This window comes from Morone saxatilis, unplaced genomic scaffold (genome assembly GCF_004916995.1).
Source record: "Morone saxatilis isolate NCDOM2014 unplaced genomic scaffold, NCSU_SB_2.0 Contig16, whole genome shotgun sequence".
NCBI lineage: Eukaryota > Metazoa > Chordata > Actinopteri > Moronidae > Morone > Morone saxatilis.
The window spans coordinates 6,562,133-6,575,538 of NW_023339718.1; the positions used below are offsets into that span (position 1 = coordinate 6,562,133).

Sequence of the window (13,406 nt, forward strand, 5' to 3'; positions counted from 1 at the left end):
TGCTGTTTTGAATATCTTGCAACTTACCAACCTCTCATTCTAACCCTCAGCATCTACAGACCTCACAGTGAATGCAATTACGCTAGCCAGAGATCCTGACTCTACAGCTGTGAGTGGCCTAGCTTGAATTCTAAACAGTAAACTTGTGTACATATAGATTACTCTCGCTTTTGTTTACCTCCCAAATTAATCATTATTGTCTACTCTTTTTCCCTGCAGCCATCCCTGGCAGAGTTCCACGGTGCTTTCCAGGTCGTGTTTGTCGACCCCTCAGGACATCTCAATATGTGTGCTGACATGACTGCTTGTACCTACAAACAGGTAAACACTGTAAAAAAAAAGAAAAAAAAAAAAAAGATTTGTTTAAACAAGATGCGTTTTTTCACTGGTGAGATTAAGCAACAGGTTTTGACCATTTTCAAATTGGTTCTCAGTTGCAGCATGAGGCATCTGTGTCGATGCAGTTCTGGGACAACCCTACAGTGGATGGGTTCCACAGCCTCCTCATGACCCCCAAACCCATGATCAGGACAAGCGACCACGTATTCCAGTATGGCTCTGTTTATCAGCGAATGCAACAAACACTAATTACACCCAATCTCTCTTAAATGTACTACATAAGCAGCTTCGTTTTACACTTACCCGTACTCATCCTGTCAGCTTTTCTGATTTGTGCTTTTCATGTCCCACCCACACACAGGTTGTGTGAGCTGGTTAAGCTTCAGTCCAGCTGTAAGAAACTGAATCTCCTCAGTGAGCTGATGGACCACAGTGGAAATTATGTCCACACTGCGCTCCCTTTCATTCTGACACTGCTTCAGCGAGGACTGGGCCAAAGGATCCACCTCCTCACCCACTCCCTCTCTCCTGCCCCAGAGGTGGGAATGATTGGCTTTCAGGGGTTACAGTTATCCATGTCTGCCTTACTCAACTGGAACAACATTCACACTGATTTTTCATTGCTTAATTTCATAATTAGTCTAAGCTACTGTTAATAAAATCCTGATTGAATCAGCATTAATACTTTTGTAACAAGTACGTTTATGAAATTTTAACCGAGCAAGTCCGAAATAAATCATATGTACAATCTTTAAATCATTTTATTTATTTAACTTACTAACATTTTTGTTTCATCACAGTGGTCTGTGGAGAGTGATGCCCCAAAACACAAAGCCCAAACTCCTCTCTCATTTGGTTTGCTCCTAAGGCCAGAGCTGGCAGCCTCTGCCCTGGAGAGAGGTCCACCTGCAGACAGCCCCAAGGTAACCTCACCTGTCTCTTTTCTGTGCGTGTTTGTAGTGTTTTATTTTATGTTTTTCCCATTGGGGTTAGGGTTAGTTAGTTAGATAGATACAAGTAATTTTACTTGACTCTAGTACAATATCAAGTGCAATATCAAAAGTGCTACAAAGAGGGAGCATTGAGTAGATACAAATCCATAGTGGATTTAAGAATTTTTGACTACGTAGTAGGATTGTAGACATCTTAAATGATGTAATACTACTGTAGTAAACTAAGCAAATGTAACATTTATGGACACAACTGACTTTCTGGCAGATATGGATATGCACTTTTAAAAATCTTGTCCTATCACATGCAAAAGAGACAAATCTGTTGCATGATGGTACAGAGTTTGTACTTGTTTTTTTAAACCGTATTTTCTTTGGGGTTAGGGTTTATGTGTAAACATGCTTGTGCAAAGACTCATTATTATTATTATTAACAACGGTGGCGTTCTCCTGCTAGGCGGCTGAGTTCCGTCAGCTGTGGGGTTCTCGCTCCGAGCTGCGTCGCTTCCAGGATGGTGCCATCACTGAGGCCGTGCTGTGGGATGGAGAGAGCATGTGCCAAAAACAACTGGTCCCCAAACAGATCATCACACACCTGCTACAGCTGTACGTACTTTATTTTATTGGCATAGCATACTGAGAGACACAACAGACACCACATTAATACTGGTAATAATATAGTGGTTAGTTTGGTCAGTTTGTTTCTAGCTGTATTTCTAATACAAATATTCAGTATTTATCTTTATTTTGAAATCTATTTAAAATGCATGTTTGGAACTATAATGTATAAAACATTATACCTGTACAGCTTGATACATTGCTGGCAGCCTCCACTAGATGTTTGCCTGTGGTTTTTGTTGTTCAGTGGCAAGAATTTATTGTCTCCTCATGTTTACTCAGATGTAGCTGACGTCATTTATTAAGTCAGGAGTGTGAGTCATTCAGTCAAGTGAGACAAATCACTAGGAGAGAGAGAGAGTACCTGCTCTTTTAATAGCCCTGCCATCTCCCCATCCTCCCTGACTCATCAAAGTGTCTACCTAACTTGCCTTATTTCATTATTAGTATGGTAAATCAGGGTACATCTCCATCATGTAGGGTCATGCAAGTTATGCATTTCTGTTAACAAAGATCATCATGTCAACATGCTCTGGGCTCAGTCTTGTGCGCATTGTTGCAAATGTTTGTCCTGCCTCTGACAGTAAAGAGGGCAGTGCTACCCCAGGTACACACAAATAGTGTCTTGCCAGAGTGGCCAGTTTGGGGAATCTCGGTCCGTTCACCCTCCACCAGTCAAGAGGGTTTATGTCCAACGAGGGAGCAATGTCTCTCAAGTAGTAATCTACCTGAGCCTCAGAGTCTGTGGCATAGGAAGAACTGTAGTTGTCTCCTAGGAGCAACATCATAGTGTTTTTGGTGTCACTTTTCATTTGTGAGGGCATAGCCACCTGACTTACATCAGGTGTGATCAAGGTCTCCTGCTGTTCATCCTTTGGGCAGACGGTGGCGTTTCTCACATCTAATTTTGAGACCAGTTCGTGCAGTTTCACCTTTGCAGCCAGTCTCCCCGTTGGCGTCAGGAAGCTGAGATGTTTGTGACGAGGGTCCAGCATAGAAGCGATCAGAGCCGGTTTGGAGGCTAGGTCATTGGAGTCAACCTGCAGACAGTGAAAGGAAACACGAATATCATCACCGTTCAGTCAAAGCACACATTAGTAGTCAGCAGTCAGTGTATGCTTACCTCCATGTGATTTCTAAGTGACTTCTGAACTTTCAGCTTGAACTCAGAGACCTGTTCAACGTCATTCTCTTTTGGCACAAGGTGGGTTTGAATGAGGCTGAAGGTGATTGGGTAGATGTTTGAAATGGACACCTCCGTTTCAGCAGACATGACTGTTGTTGCCCATTTGAGCGTCGCCAGCACAGGTGTGAAATTCTCGATTATCTGCCAGCAGTCATCTTCAATCTCAAGCGTCTGGGCTTCCTGTCTGTTGGTGACCGTGCGATCGGAGAGGACCGCTTTAATCGCCCACCGTTGCTCAAGTAACCGTTCGAACATATCGCAGATCGTGTCCCATCTGGCTTTGCTCGACTGGACGAGCTTGTGCTGTGGCAGGCACATCTGAACTTGCTTCTGCTCCAAGGCCTCGCTCGCCAGCAGGCTGTGATTGAAGTGCTTGACCAGTTTCCCCGCAGCCGCAATGATCCGGACTAGATCCTCGCACAGCCCGTCGCTCACCGCAAACTGCAACGTGGTGGCAAAGCAAGTGGCGTAATCCCAGGTGACATGGGCACACGCATGGGCTGACAGGGCGTCCTGTGCGTGGTTGTGAACACACGCCGTCACTTTCCCAGCAATGCCCCAGGCCTGCACGGTTTTTAGGAGCTTCTCCGCGACACTGTCTGTAGTAGTGTGACTGTCCGATACCTTGTGTGTCTGCAGCACAGCTGACCTTCCCTGCCAGTCCTCTGTTATGAATGAACAGAAAACCGTAATGTACCTCTGAAAAGGGAGGGCCGTCCAGAAATCAGCAGTGAGAGCCACTTTCTCCACCTTACCCAGCTGCACCGCGAGCTCCTCCGCCTTCTCGTGGAAATGGCCTTCGATGAGGCGTATAATATCCCCGGCGGAGGGCATTTTATAGTTATGCACAGTGTACGCGAGGAGCTCACGAAACCCATCCCCGGTGACCATGCTGATGGGAAGCATGTCCTTCTCTATCATTCTGGAGATGAGTTCAGTCACCTCTGTGTGTGTTGCCAGGGACACGCCATCGTTAGGCATCGTGTCCGGATGCTTGTTTTTGATGTGGTACATCATGCTGGTGGTGCTGCTCCTGTATTTCAGCTTCGTGTCGCACATCGTGCAGTGGACCTCGTTGTCCACTTTGACGAAAATGTCCCAAACGGAGCTCCGCTTGAGCCGCTTCCTCTCGCCACAGTCACGCTCAGGGGGGTTGAGGCTCAGGCTTATGTTCGGGGACATGACCGCGACCTGCATGATGTCCGAACCGACGCTCCTCTCCTCCTCGATGCACTGGACGGTACAAATCACCGGTTTCTCGTCCTCGTCCAGCGGCGTCGGGGACTGATGGTGCCTGCTCATGTGGTTAATCATGGAGCTCGTGGCTCCGCCGCAGTACTTCAGCTTAGCGTCACATTTCATGCAGCGCACAAAGTTACCCACTTGTTCAAAGCAGTCCCACACGGAGCTGCGTCTCCTCCCCGTCCGCTTCATGTCCCGCACAGCCGGTCTAATGTCTGTCCCCGGTGTTTTTAACGTTAGCAAGCAGGCTAATGTTAGCGCCTCGCGTCCTCGCAGAGAAACAATGGGTGTTTTTGGGGGGTAATGGAAGAGGCCAGTTTGTCGGCTGTTTCACTTCAGATAGTGGGCAGTGGGGGGGTGAGTGGAGGTGTGATTCTTTCTAACGTAGTTGTGTGTTTTAAACACCAGGCACGCAGATGTCCCCGAATCCTGTGTGCGGTATGTGGGGGCGATGGTGGATGACGTCATCGCAACGGGAAATGAGGTAACGCGTTACGATTTAATTTTTTTGGGGTTTTTGGGGTTTTTTTTTTTAATAGACATCCAAATTCAATATAAAATTCCATTAGATTAATTGAAAAAAAAATGGAATATAATTTATGTGTTATGTGCTGCATGTAAAGCCCTTTTGTTTAACCATTTACATGTTATTAAACATTTTCTTACTGATTTTTATTTTATTTTATAATTTTATAAAATACTATTATATTTATCTGGTAATTTTTTTGTGTTCTTGTTGGTAGAGATCCTTAATTAATTCCATTGAAACATTTAGATTTTGTTCTTTATTGCCAAAATTAATTAAAACAATGCTTCCCCAGTTGGTTCTCAATCTTTTTGGTGTCAAGGATCCCCAAATTGATACACATCAGGCAGCAGACCTGTATTTGATAAAATGTAGTCTCAGGAATCCCTGTCTGTACTGCAGATTGGCAGATTAACAGTGAGGAGTGTGAAACATATGGACAGTCTCTCACTGGGCTAACCTCTAGTCAGTAAAATTAAAATATTTCCCATTTTTCTGTGGACCCCTGGAACCCCTTAACCCCTTTCTCTGGACCCCAGGTTGAGAACCACTGGTGTAAACCACCAAAATTGGGTGTTAGTGTTGCTGTTTCATCACTAAATAAATATACTATCTAATAATGTGTATGTATGGAATGTGTTTGATGTCTATTATGCTCTTCAGGTGCCTAGTACTGGAGAGGAGGAGAGTTTACTGGTAGTTCAGTCCTATGATGACCTGAGTAGAAAACTGTGGAGGCTGGAAGGTCTGCCTCTCTCCATCACAGCAGTACAAGGAGCCCACCCTGCACTCAGATACACACAGGTAAAGCCTCTTGTTCTCAACGGGGGACTGCTCTCATTAATGCAGTGGTGGTAGTAGTAAAATATAAGACACCACCACAAAGCAATTCCAGTTTAATGAGCTTATGTAAGTTATTTATAGCTGTGGTTATTGTTGATTTTAAATTGTGGTTTCTTGCAGGTCTTTCCCCCTGTGCCACTGAAGCTGGACTATTCCTTCTTTGACAGAGAAAAGGCTTCCAGATCATTGGTGCCAAAGGAAAGCAAACCCTGCCCTGCTTATATCACACCTATCACAGGTTAGTTAACTCTCGTTTAATCTGCTGAAAACTACATCTAGACTAGTCTACCGTAGAAAAAACTTTATCACTGAAACGTAACTGCATTTGATTTATCTTTTTCTTGAGCGGCTACACATTTGTTCACTGTCATTTCAGGTACAGCCACTTAACCACAGACATTTAACTAAACAAACTCATTCACCAGTGTACTGTTAACCATGTTCTTGCAGTGATCTGTCACATGGAGGGGAGTGGAAAGTGGCCTCACGACCGCCTCGCCATCCGCCATATCCGGGCTGCCTTCAACATCCGTCTGGGAGAGTTACTCAAGAAACATCATAATTATACGTGCAGGCCCTGCCCCACACACCTGGATGTCTGGAAGGTATATTTTTGAGTGGATGCACATGCCTCATACAGGCCAGGCTATTTTTTTTTTTTTTAAATGAGAGTTCAGTCTTTTATTTATGCTGTCATATTTCCCTCTGTTTATGTATCCAGGATGGCTTGGTGTTCCGCATCCAGGTGGCATACCATCGTGAGCCTCAGGTGCTGAGGGAGAGCGTGAATGCCGAGGGGCTGCTGGTTGTAAGGGACAACGAGGAGGCTCAGGCTCTAGAGATGGAAACCATTCACAAGCCTCTACTTACCAGCACATTGCACGGGTAAAATTAAAACAGTAACACAAAGTAGTATGTGTGTGTTGTGTGAGAAATCAGGGTTGTAGGGTTCCTATTAGTTCCCCCAGTCTTTTCCAACCCTACACATTGCTGTCATACACATTAACAGTTAGTTTTGGTTATATGCCTTCACTTTCTTCAACTTTTGTCAATTTTTTCTTCCTTTGTCTCTTTCTTGTTTTGTAAATATTTTGCTTGTCCTTCATACACCAATTCCTTACTTTTTTGCTCCAACTTATATGTCTCAACTTGTTGTTGGCAGGCTCCAGCAGCAGCACCCATGTTTTGGGGCAGTGTGTCGTCTGGCCAAACGCTGGCTTGGGGCTCAGCTCTTCAGTGACGACATCACAGAGGACACGGCAGACCTGCTGGTGGCGTCGCTTTTCCTGCAGCCTGCACCCTTTACTCCTCCCGGGTAACTACTGCCTTTTTTAATCTCTTTAAAATCTGTCCACCTCCTCAGCCTCATTTGTGGATGTGTACTTTTCACATCCCTTTGTTCGTTCAGTAGGTCATGTGAGTGAATTTTCTCGTTTTCCTCAGTTCTCCTCAGGTCGGCTTCCTTCGTTTCCTTCATCTGCTTTCCTCCTTTGACTGGAGGAATAACCCGCTGGTAGTCAACCTTAACAACCAGCTCACAGGCAAGCTCTCTCTCTCACACACACCCCCCTTTTCCTTCTATGTCACACAAACAAATCCCCTCTGACCTCTTTCTTTATATACCCCAGACACACTACAACATCCTGCTCACATGCATTGCTGTTTCAACGCCAAGTTTAATTGTTGTTCAACTCTCTCTCTCTCTCTATCTCTCACGTGTAGCTGCCGACTACACAGAGATCAAGAATGACTTCATGGCCTCCAGGGAGTCTCTGCCTGTCATGTTTATAGCTACGCCTAAAGACAAAAAACTATCTATGTGGACCAAAAGAGCACCGAGTGTACAGGTCAGTGGAACACACACAGTATGCAACTTACACGACAACACATTTAATAGCATTCAATAATGGATTAAATAATAAAATATTACATTTGGTCAGTAATCAGGTAAAAAGACAAAAACAGACAGAGTATCACAAACAACGGTGCAGAAAAGAGTTGCATGTTCTCGGCGGAGAGCAGTCGCATAGTTTCCCGATCCTGGATCCTTTTCTGAGAGCACACACGTCTCCTGGATCACACTGAAAAAATATGAAACCATAATAACCAAACTAACCAAAATTAAACTAAGACTTATGAACAGTAAATGTCTCTAATTATGCAAAGATAATGAATATATTGGTATGACAGAGTCATTTGAGAAGTTGACATAATTCCAGATGAAATGAGTTATTGCGTTACATACCACAGGCACATAGCCATGCTTTTTTCTTAGAGCTGGAAATTGATTGTTCTGAAGTCTCTCCAAAACTTGATGTAAATCATTGATCTGCAAATCCAAATCGTCACATATCACTTAATTATAAACATTAAAATACCATCAGAATATTAAATAATAAACAATATTCTAAAGAATTTAGAGAGAATATCTGACAAGAATGTTAACATTATGTCCACAACCTTCAAATCTTCCTGAAAGCACTACTAATGTTTTTGGGAGACCATCAGCTGTAGCTCACCAGTTGCTTTTCATTGCTGTCCTCTGTCGTAGTGAAGTAAGGTAAATGTTTAGTATTATACTCCTCTGTTTGGATGTGACCGTAGCTGTAAAAGAGTCCAGTGGCACACAGTAGTGTACAGAAAAGGTACACACAGCAGCTTCCCATGGTGCGTAGCTGACCCAGATAAGCTTCCTGTGTTTGCCCACCTCACTCTTACAAGTCCAACATTAACACTGAGCCTCTCCCAGCATCCTGCTTTATAACAGTGGCGGAGAGCAGGAACTGTGTGTTCTGTGACGTCCTAACAGAGACGTCATTGCAGGGTTAATTCACCGTGTTTAAGCTGATTTCCATTTTACCTGGTTATCTGGTTGCTTGGGTTGTATATATCAGTTTCTTGTTGAATTCACACGCCCTTCTTCAGACTTCCAGAACACATGAAAATGTGTTTTAAAACAAATAGCTGAGTTGAGTTAATTATCCTGGTTCAGTGCATGTGTAGTTGTCTCAGTGCCTCTGAATGACCACTAGGGAGCAGATTGTGATGGAATTATTCACTTAACCGAATAAACTTTTGAGTTTCTCTGAATACACAAGATGCAGAAAATTCCTACACAGCCATGACCGTAGAAATGTTAATTACAATAATTATCTTTGCACATAACATGATTTATACATACATACATTTTTTTTTTGATGAATAAACGTGTTATAATCTGGAGTATCCACCATCAGGTCAAATAACTGAAATAAATGGGTTTCAGAAGAATTTTAGTAAGAGGAAAGTCACTTTTAACATTTAACAAATGCCTAAGAGGCCAAAAGACTTATAATTAGCATATAATAGTACAAATGGGATCATAATATGTTGGAATTTCATATAGTTCCTCACCCATAGGCAGTTACCATGCTTTATAGTTGTTGTTATTGAATGTCATAGGGAGGAGGAGATCCCAAATAAGTGTATAAGCCAGTATGTTGAGTTACTTCATCAAGTCATGTCAGTTAAAACAACTATAGAAGGCGGTTCCTTGTAATACTCTTCCAAGAATTGCTGGATATTCCCTAGATTCCCTTTGTGTGTGTGTGTAGTTGTCGCCTTCACATTTGATGTGTTCTTGGAAATTGGTTATTTTCCAGCACTACAACCAGAGCAGTGGTATATAAATGATATGACATATCAGGATAGTTTCTGCTGAGGTGCTTCAGTATGTCCGAAGCTAACCTGTTTAACCATCAGATGTTATATTTTGGTTGTGTGCGTTCAGATGCTGCAGCGTGTGGTGATGTTGGCTGCAGAGAGTCTTAAGGTACTGGAACATCAGCTGATGGACGGCAGCCAGATACAGGATGTCAGGGTTGGTATAAAAAAAAAAAAAAAAAGCACTCAAGTTCTCAATTACTCACCACTCCATTGTCTTAATAAATGATCCACTATCTGAATTAACTATGCTGTAATATTTCAACCATGTAATGCACCCATCTGTGTTTGTGCAGGTGGTCATGCGCCCTCCTCTAGATGCCTATGATGTGTTGATCCATCTGAACCCCAAGCAGGTTCCTTTGCTCAGCCAGGCAGTGGACCCTCCCGCTGTCACCTTCAGCAGGGGCGTCATGAGTAGTGGTGTGGCCCTTTCTGGAGGGGCCATGCCTGTCATCGACTACAACCCCGTGTCTCTCTACCTGGCAGAGCTCCAAGTGAGTCTTTTCTGTTGGGGATGTTAAAAGGAAGGTGTGGTCTTAATAATGTCGTGTTACCACAGGATGGGAAAAGCTGTGTAGCAGGATTTACACATGCAAGTTGCAGCTCCCAGAAGTGCTTTTCCAGCTACGTGGGATTACAGTTAATCACGGAGAAGATAAATAGCCAGTGAAAAAACTTGAACTTGCATTGTTCCATGCTTGATTTCTATGAATTTAGACTTCGTAGGAACAATGTTCATATTTCTCTGAACTTCTGAGGATCTAACTTTACAGCATATTGTTTATGTTCTTCCCCTTCTCCATACACTCTTGTGCATATTACTCATATGTTCAAAGATATTCCTCAGCCAGGATTTTGACTTGTTATTAAGCAATATTGGCCAAAGTATAGTACCTTTCTCTCCATCTTTCTTTCTGTTTGTATTTTCCTGTTCATTCTCTCTCTCCCACTAATGCAATGATAGGACAAGGGTTACATTATGCAGCTGATACATGTCTATTTTGTTCAGCGTATGAACAAGTATGCACCTAGCCATTAATGATTGATCAAAGCCGTCAATCCAAGAGCTAATTAATAGACTAAGCTTATAAAACAATTGTTTTGTTGGGGAAGTAAACTTAAATAACTGACTGATACGGTTTTCAGATTAGTTTTGCTTTGACAGTAATTTCACAGATGCCAGATTGCCATATTTAATATGGTTTAGTTTTGGGCTAGAGTACAGCAACAAACGGATTTTGTCATCTTGTGTCCTGAACTTCTACCTAATTTATTTTCAGGAGGCTTTTGGAGACCTAGCTCTCTTCTTCTGTGATCCCTATGGTGGAACAGTGATCGCAGTTTTATGGAAGCCGAAGGCCTTCATCCCAGTGCCCTTTAAGGTAAGTCACTCATGTGTCAAACAAACAACACAAATGTCATCTTCCTCATTTCACTCACATGTCAACATCCACCACTCTGACCTAATGTTCCTTCATCACACATCACAGACGTCACAGGTGTCTGCTCGGAGGGTCGAGGTGACTGGAGAGGAAGCAAATACCTTTCCCAATGTTGAAGCAATACTGGAAGACTTCCGGGTCATGGGAAAGGACCTGGTCAAATCAGTGGAAGCAAGGACTGAGAAATGGTCATTTTAGACAACAGATGTACACACACCAGATTCACCAGCTATATTACATTTTAGCATTTGACATTTTCACCTGAGAAGGTACAGTGATAGCTTTGTTTTGTTTTGTCAAACAGAACAATGGAAACATGTCTACTGGAAACATGAACAAATTATCCTAACAATATTATGTGTTAATAATGTTGCTGTTAAAGACCAACCACATGTTTGTTTTGTTGAAGCTGTATGATGTCTAATAAATGCATACCTACTCTTTTGATTTATATTTCATTCTTTTGCTTGACTGCTTATTCGTCCATCCATCAGTGGATGAAATTTAGACAAGATAAGATGATAAGATTGATCCCAAAAGGTGGAATTATTTTACAGTTATCTAGTAGTTAGTGAGGTGACTCATTGTCTATTGAACACTAACGGCACAAATGAGCAATGTATAAAGTTCTAAAACAGTATTAACCGTTGCCTGGCAGGTCTGAAAGTGGTTGAAAAACCAGAACCATTATTTACCTACTCAGTTATTAAACCACAAGGCTTAAGAGATTAAAAAAGGTACATTTGCACCAATGATAAATCACAAAAAAATTGCCATAAATATATTGTCAGGAATCTGATTTTGCAAGGACATTATATATTACAGTAACACAGAATGCATGACGCTGCAATCAGATAACAGCCATTTGTGCATTAGTCAGTCATATCAAGACCTGACATGACTGCAGATGGACTGATGGGCTTCTTTTGCCATGCCTCGTGCTGTTATTACGGGATAAGTAGCTCACTGTTCAATTGAACATTATTAAGCCAGCTCTGATTTATCTTTAAATGCTGAAAGTGGTTAAAAAAACCAGAACGTCTACTACCTAGGCAGTTATTTTAAACCACAATGCTTAAGAGATTAAAAAAAAGAGTTTTTAACCGATGAACTGGAGATTTTTCTTGCACTGCTTGTAGGACTTCACCTGCAGTGAACTGTGTTAATCATTCATTTCAGTGTGTAGTTGTAGTTTCAGAGGTCGTCTTCTATACTAGCTTTGTGTTTGCTGGCCTCACCTGCCTTGATGCCACCACCTCGGTATCCTGCACCAAAGAATGTTGCTCTAGCTACTACAGACCAGAAAAAAAGATCTGCAGGGGCCTGTTGCACACACTGAAGGATCTGAGTCAGTTTGCCCTGTTCCTTCCTGAATAGGGTGTCAGTGTTGTGAGTCCAGTCCAGTTATTTATTATTTTTTCATTGATTTGGACTCCAAGGTGTATGAGTAAAACCTCTTCCTCTCCCTGGATGATAACTTGGACAGGGGACCACCTATTTCCCTGGCAGTCCACCACCATTTCTTTGGTGTCGCTCATATTGAGTTTAAGGTGATTGCACCATGTGCCGATTGTTTTAAAATATGTAGTTTAAAAAGCATTACTATCCCTGAAAATTGGTATAATCTGAGATTGGTATGAAGATTTCTACAGGTTCCTACGTGCAACTTTAGGAATACCCACCCTCCCCTCATTTACCAGGAACTTGGTAGCCTGGAGCTTTCACCTTAATCTCCCATCATGTCTGTACTTGTCATTTCGGTTTACACTAATGTACAAAACAGGTGGATGTAGAATTTACGCCCTCTGCGACAATAAGCAGGCAGGTGACATACAACAATAAAGCCTCTCCTGGTTAACTGCAATATGTAAATGCAGAGTTGAAAGAAAATATGGGGTTACATTCATACACAGTGAAACTTATTTTTCATTGGCCCTTTGATAATATATTGAAATAAAGTTCACCTGTGCTTTATATTCTGTAACAACCTGGATGCAGCTAGTGTTTGACACTGCTTGTTGCGTGACAATCTCTCTCTCACTCTCTTTAAGGTTTGTCTAAGATTTCAGTTGAATAGCTTCCACACGTTACAGAAAGGACAATAAAATCTGAGGTGCATGAGAGGACTGTGATTAGCGCAGGTATAAAATGTAGTTAGAGTGATGCCATACTTGGCACTGTAACATTATGTTCTGAGCACATTTGTCCTTAATGTAATCTTGTAGAAAAATTTGGAGTTTGGACAAAAACCAAAATGCAAGATGATAATGTTGTTTCTAGTGTTAAAGAAAAAGTGCACTGTAAAAAAGGCAATTTGTCACAGACTATATTGAGGCATCTGTAATTACTTAGATGATCAATTTGATGGTCTACAGTACAGCATCATCACTGTTACACACGCATTAGTTAGAATAATAAAGTTTTGGTTGGTAAAGTATTGCTCAACATGGTAAACAATACAGCATTATAAAAAAAAATCTTAACTGACAGGCTGACACATCCAGCTGTGTCATAGGAAGTTTATGTGTTTGTCATAATATTCACTCAGTGAATGT

The 13,406-nt window shown here is 42.2% G+C and overlaps 2 protein-coding genes across 3 annotated transcripts in view; one reads left to right on the top strand and one right to left on the bottom strand.

The window, feature by feature from the left end:
* Positions 1-11,302, top strand: part of nol6 (nucleolar protein 6 (RNA-associated)) — a 14,076-nt gene extending 2,774 nt beyond the window's left edge. For both annotated transcript variants that reach the window (XM_035658693.1, XM_035658694.1), the window contains exons 9-26: positions 51-109; positions 220-321; positions 435-550; positions 701-878; positions 1,140-1,262; positions 1,747-1,895; positions 4,744-4,819; positions 5,525-5,665; positions 5,825-5,942; positions 6,155-6,309; positions 6,426-6,589; positions 6,867-7,019; positions 7,148-7,245; positions 7,427-7,551; positions 9,474-9,563; positions 9,703-9,903; positions 10,690-10,791; positions 10,900-11,302. In XM_035658693.1, coding sequence (XP_035514586.1) covers positions 51-109; positions 220-321; positions 435-550; positions 701-878; positions 1,140-1,262; positions 1,747-1,895; positions 4,744-4,819; positions 5,525-5,665; positions 5,825-5,942; positions 6,155-6,309; positions 6,426-6,589; positions 6,867-7,019; positions 7,148-7,245; positions 7,427-7,551; positions 9,474-9,563; positions 9,703-9,903; positions 10,690-10,791; positions 10,900-11,049 — 2,300 coding nt within the window. In that variant the 3' untranslated portion in view covers positions 11,050-11,302. The remainder of the gene's footprint in view (positions 1-50; positions 110-219; positions 322-434; positions 551-700; positions 879-1,139; positions 1,263-1,746; positions 1,896-4,743; positions 4,820-5,524; positions 5,666-5,824; positions 5,943-6,154; positions 6,310-6,425; positions 6,590-6,866; positions 7,020-7,147; positions 7,246-7,426; positions 7,552-9,473; positions 9,564-9,702; positions 9,904-10,689; positions 10,792-10,899) is intronic.
* LOC118325855 (zinc finger BED domain-containing protein 1-like) lies at positions 1,906-4,781 on the bottom strand. Its single transcript, XM_035658695.1, has 2 exons — positions 3,031-4,781; positions 1,906-2,947 (listed from the first exon to the last, which is right to left on the bottom strand). Exons 1-2 carry the CDS (start codon positions 4,525-4,527, stop codon positions 2,399-2,401), a joined length of 2,046 nt encoding a protein of 681 aa, XP_035514588.1. The 5' UTR covers positions 4,528-4,781; the 3' UTR covers positions 1,906-2,398.
* Positions 11,303-13,406: the final 2,104 nt, after the last annotated feature.

What these genes read in the sequence shown, in the direction of transcription:
- LOC118325855 (XM_035658695.1), bottom strand. Translation starts at nt 4,527, where the DNA reads ATGAAGCGGACGGGGAGGAGACGCAGCTCCGTGTGGGACTGCTTTGAA. An exon ending in CACTTAGAAATCACATGGAG is followed by an intron (nt 2,948 to 3,030) that starts GTAAGCATACAC and finishes CACTGTCTGCAG; the next exon opens with GTTGACTCCAATGACCTAGC.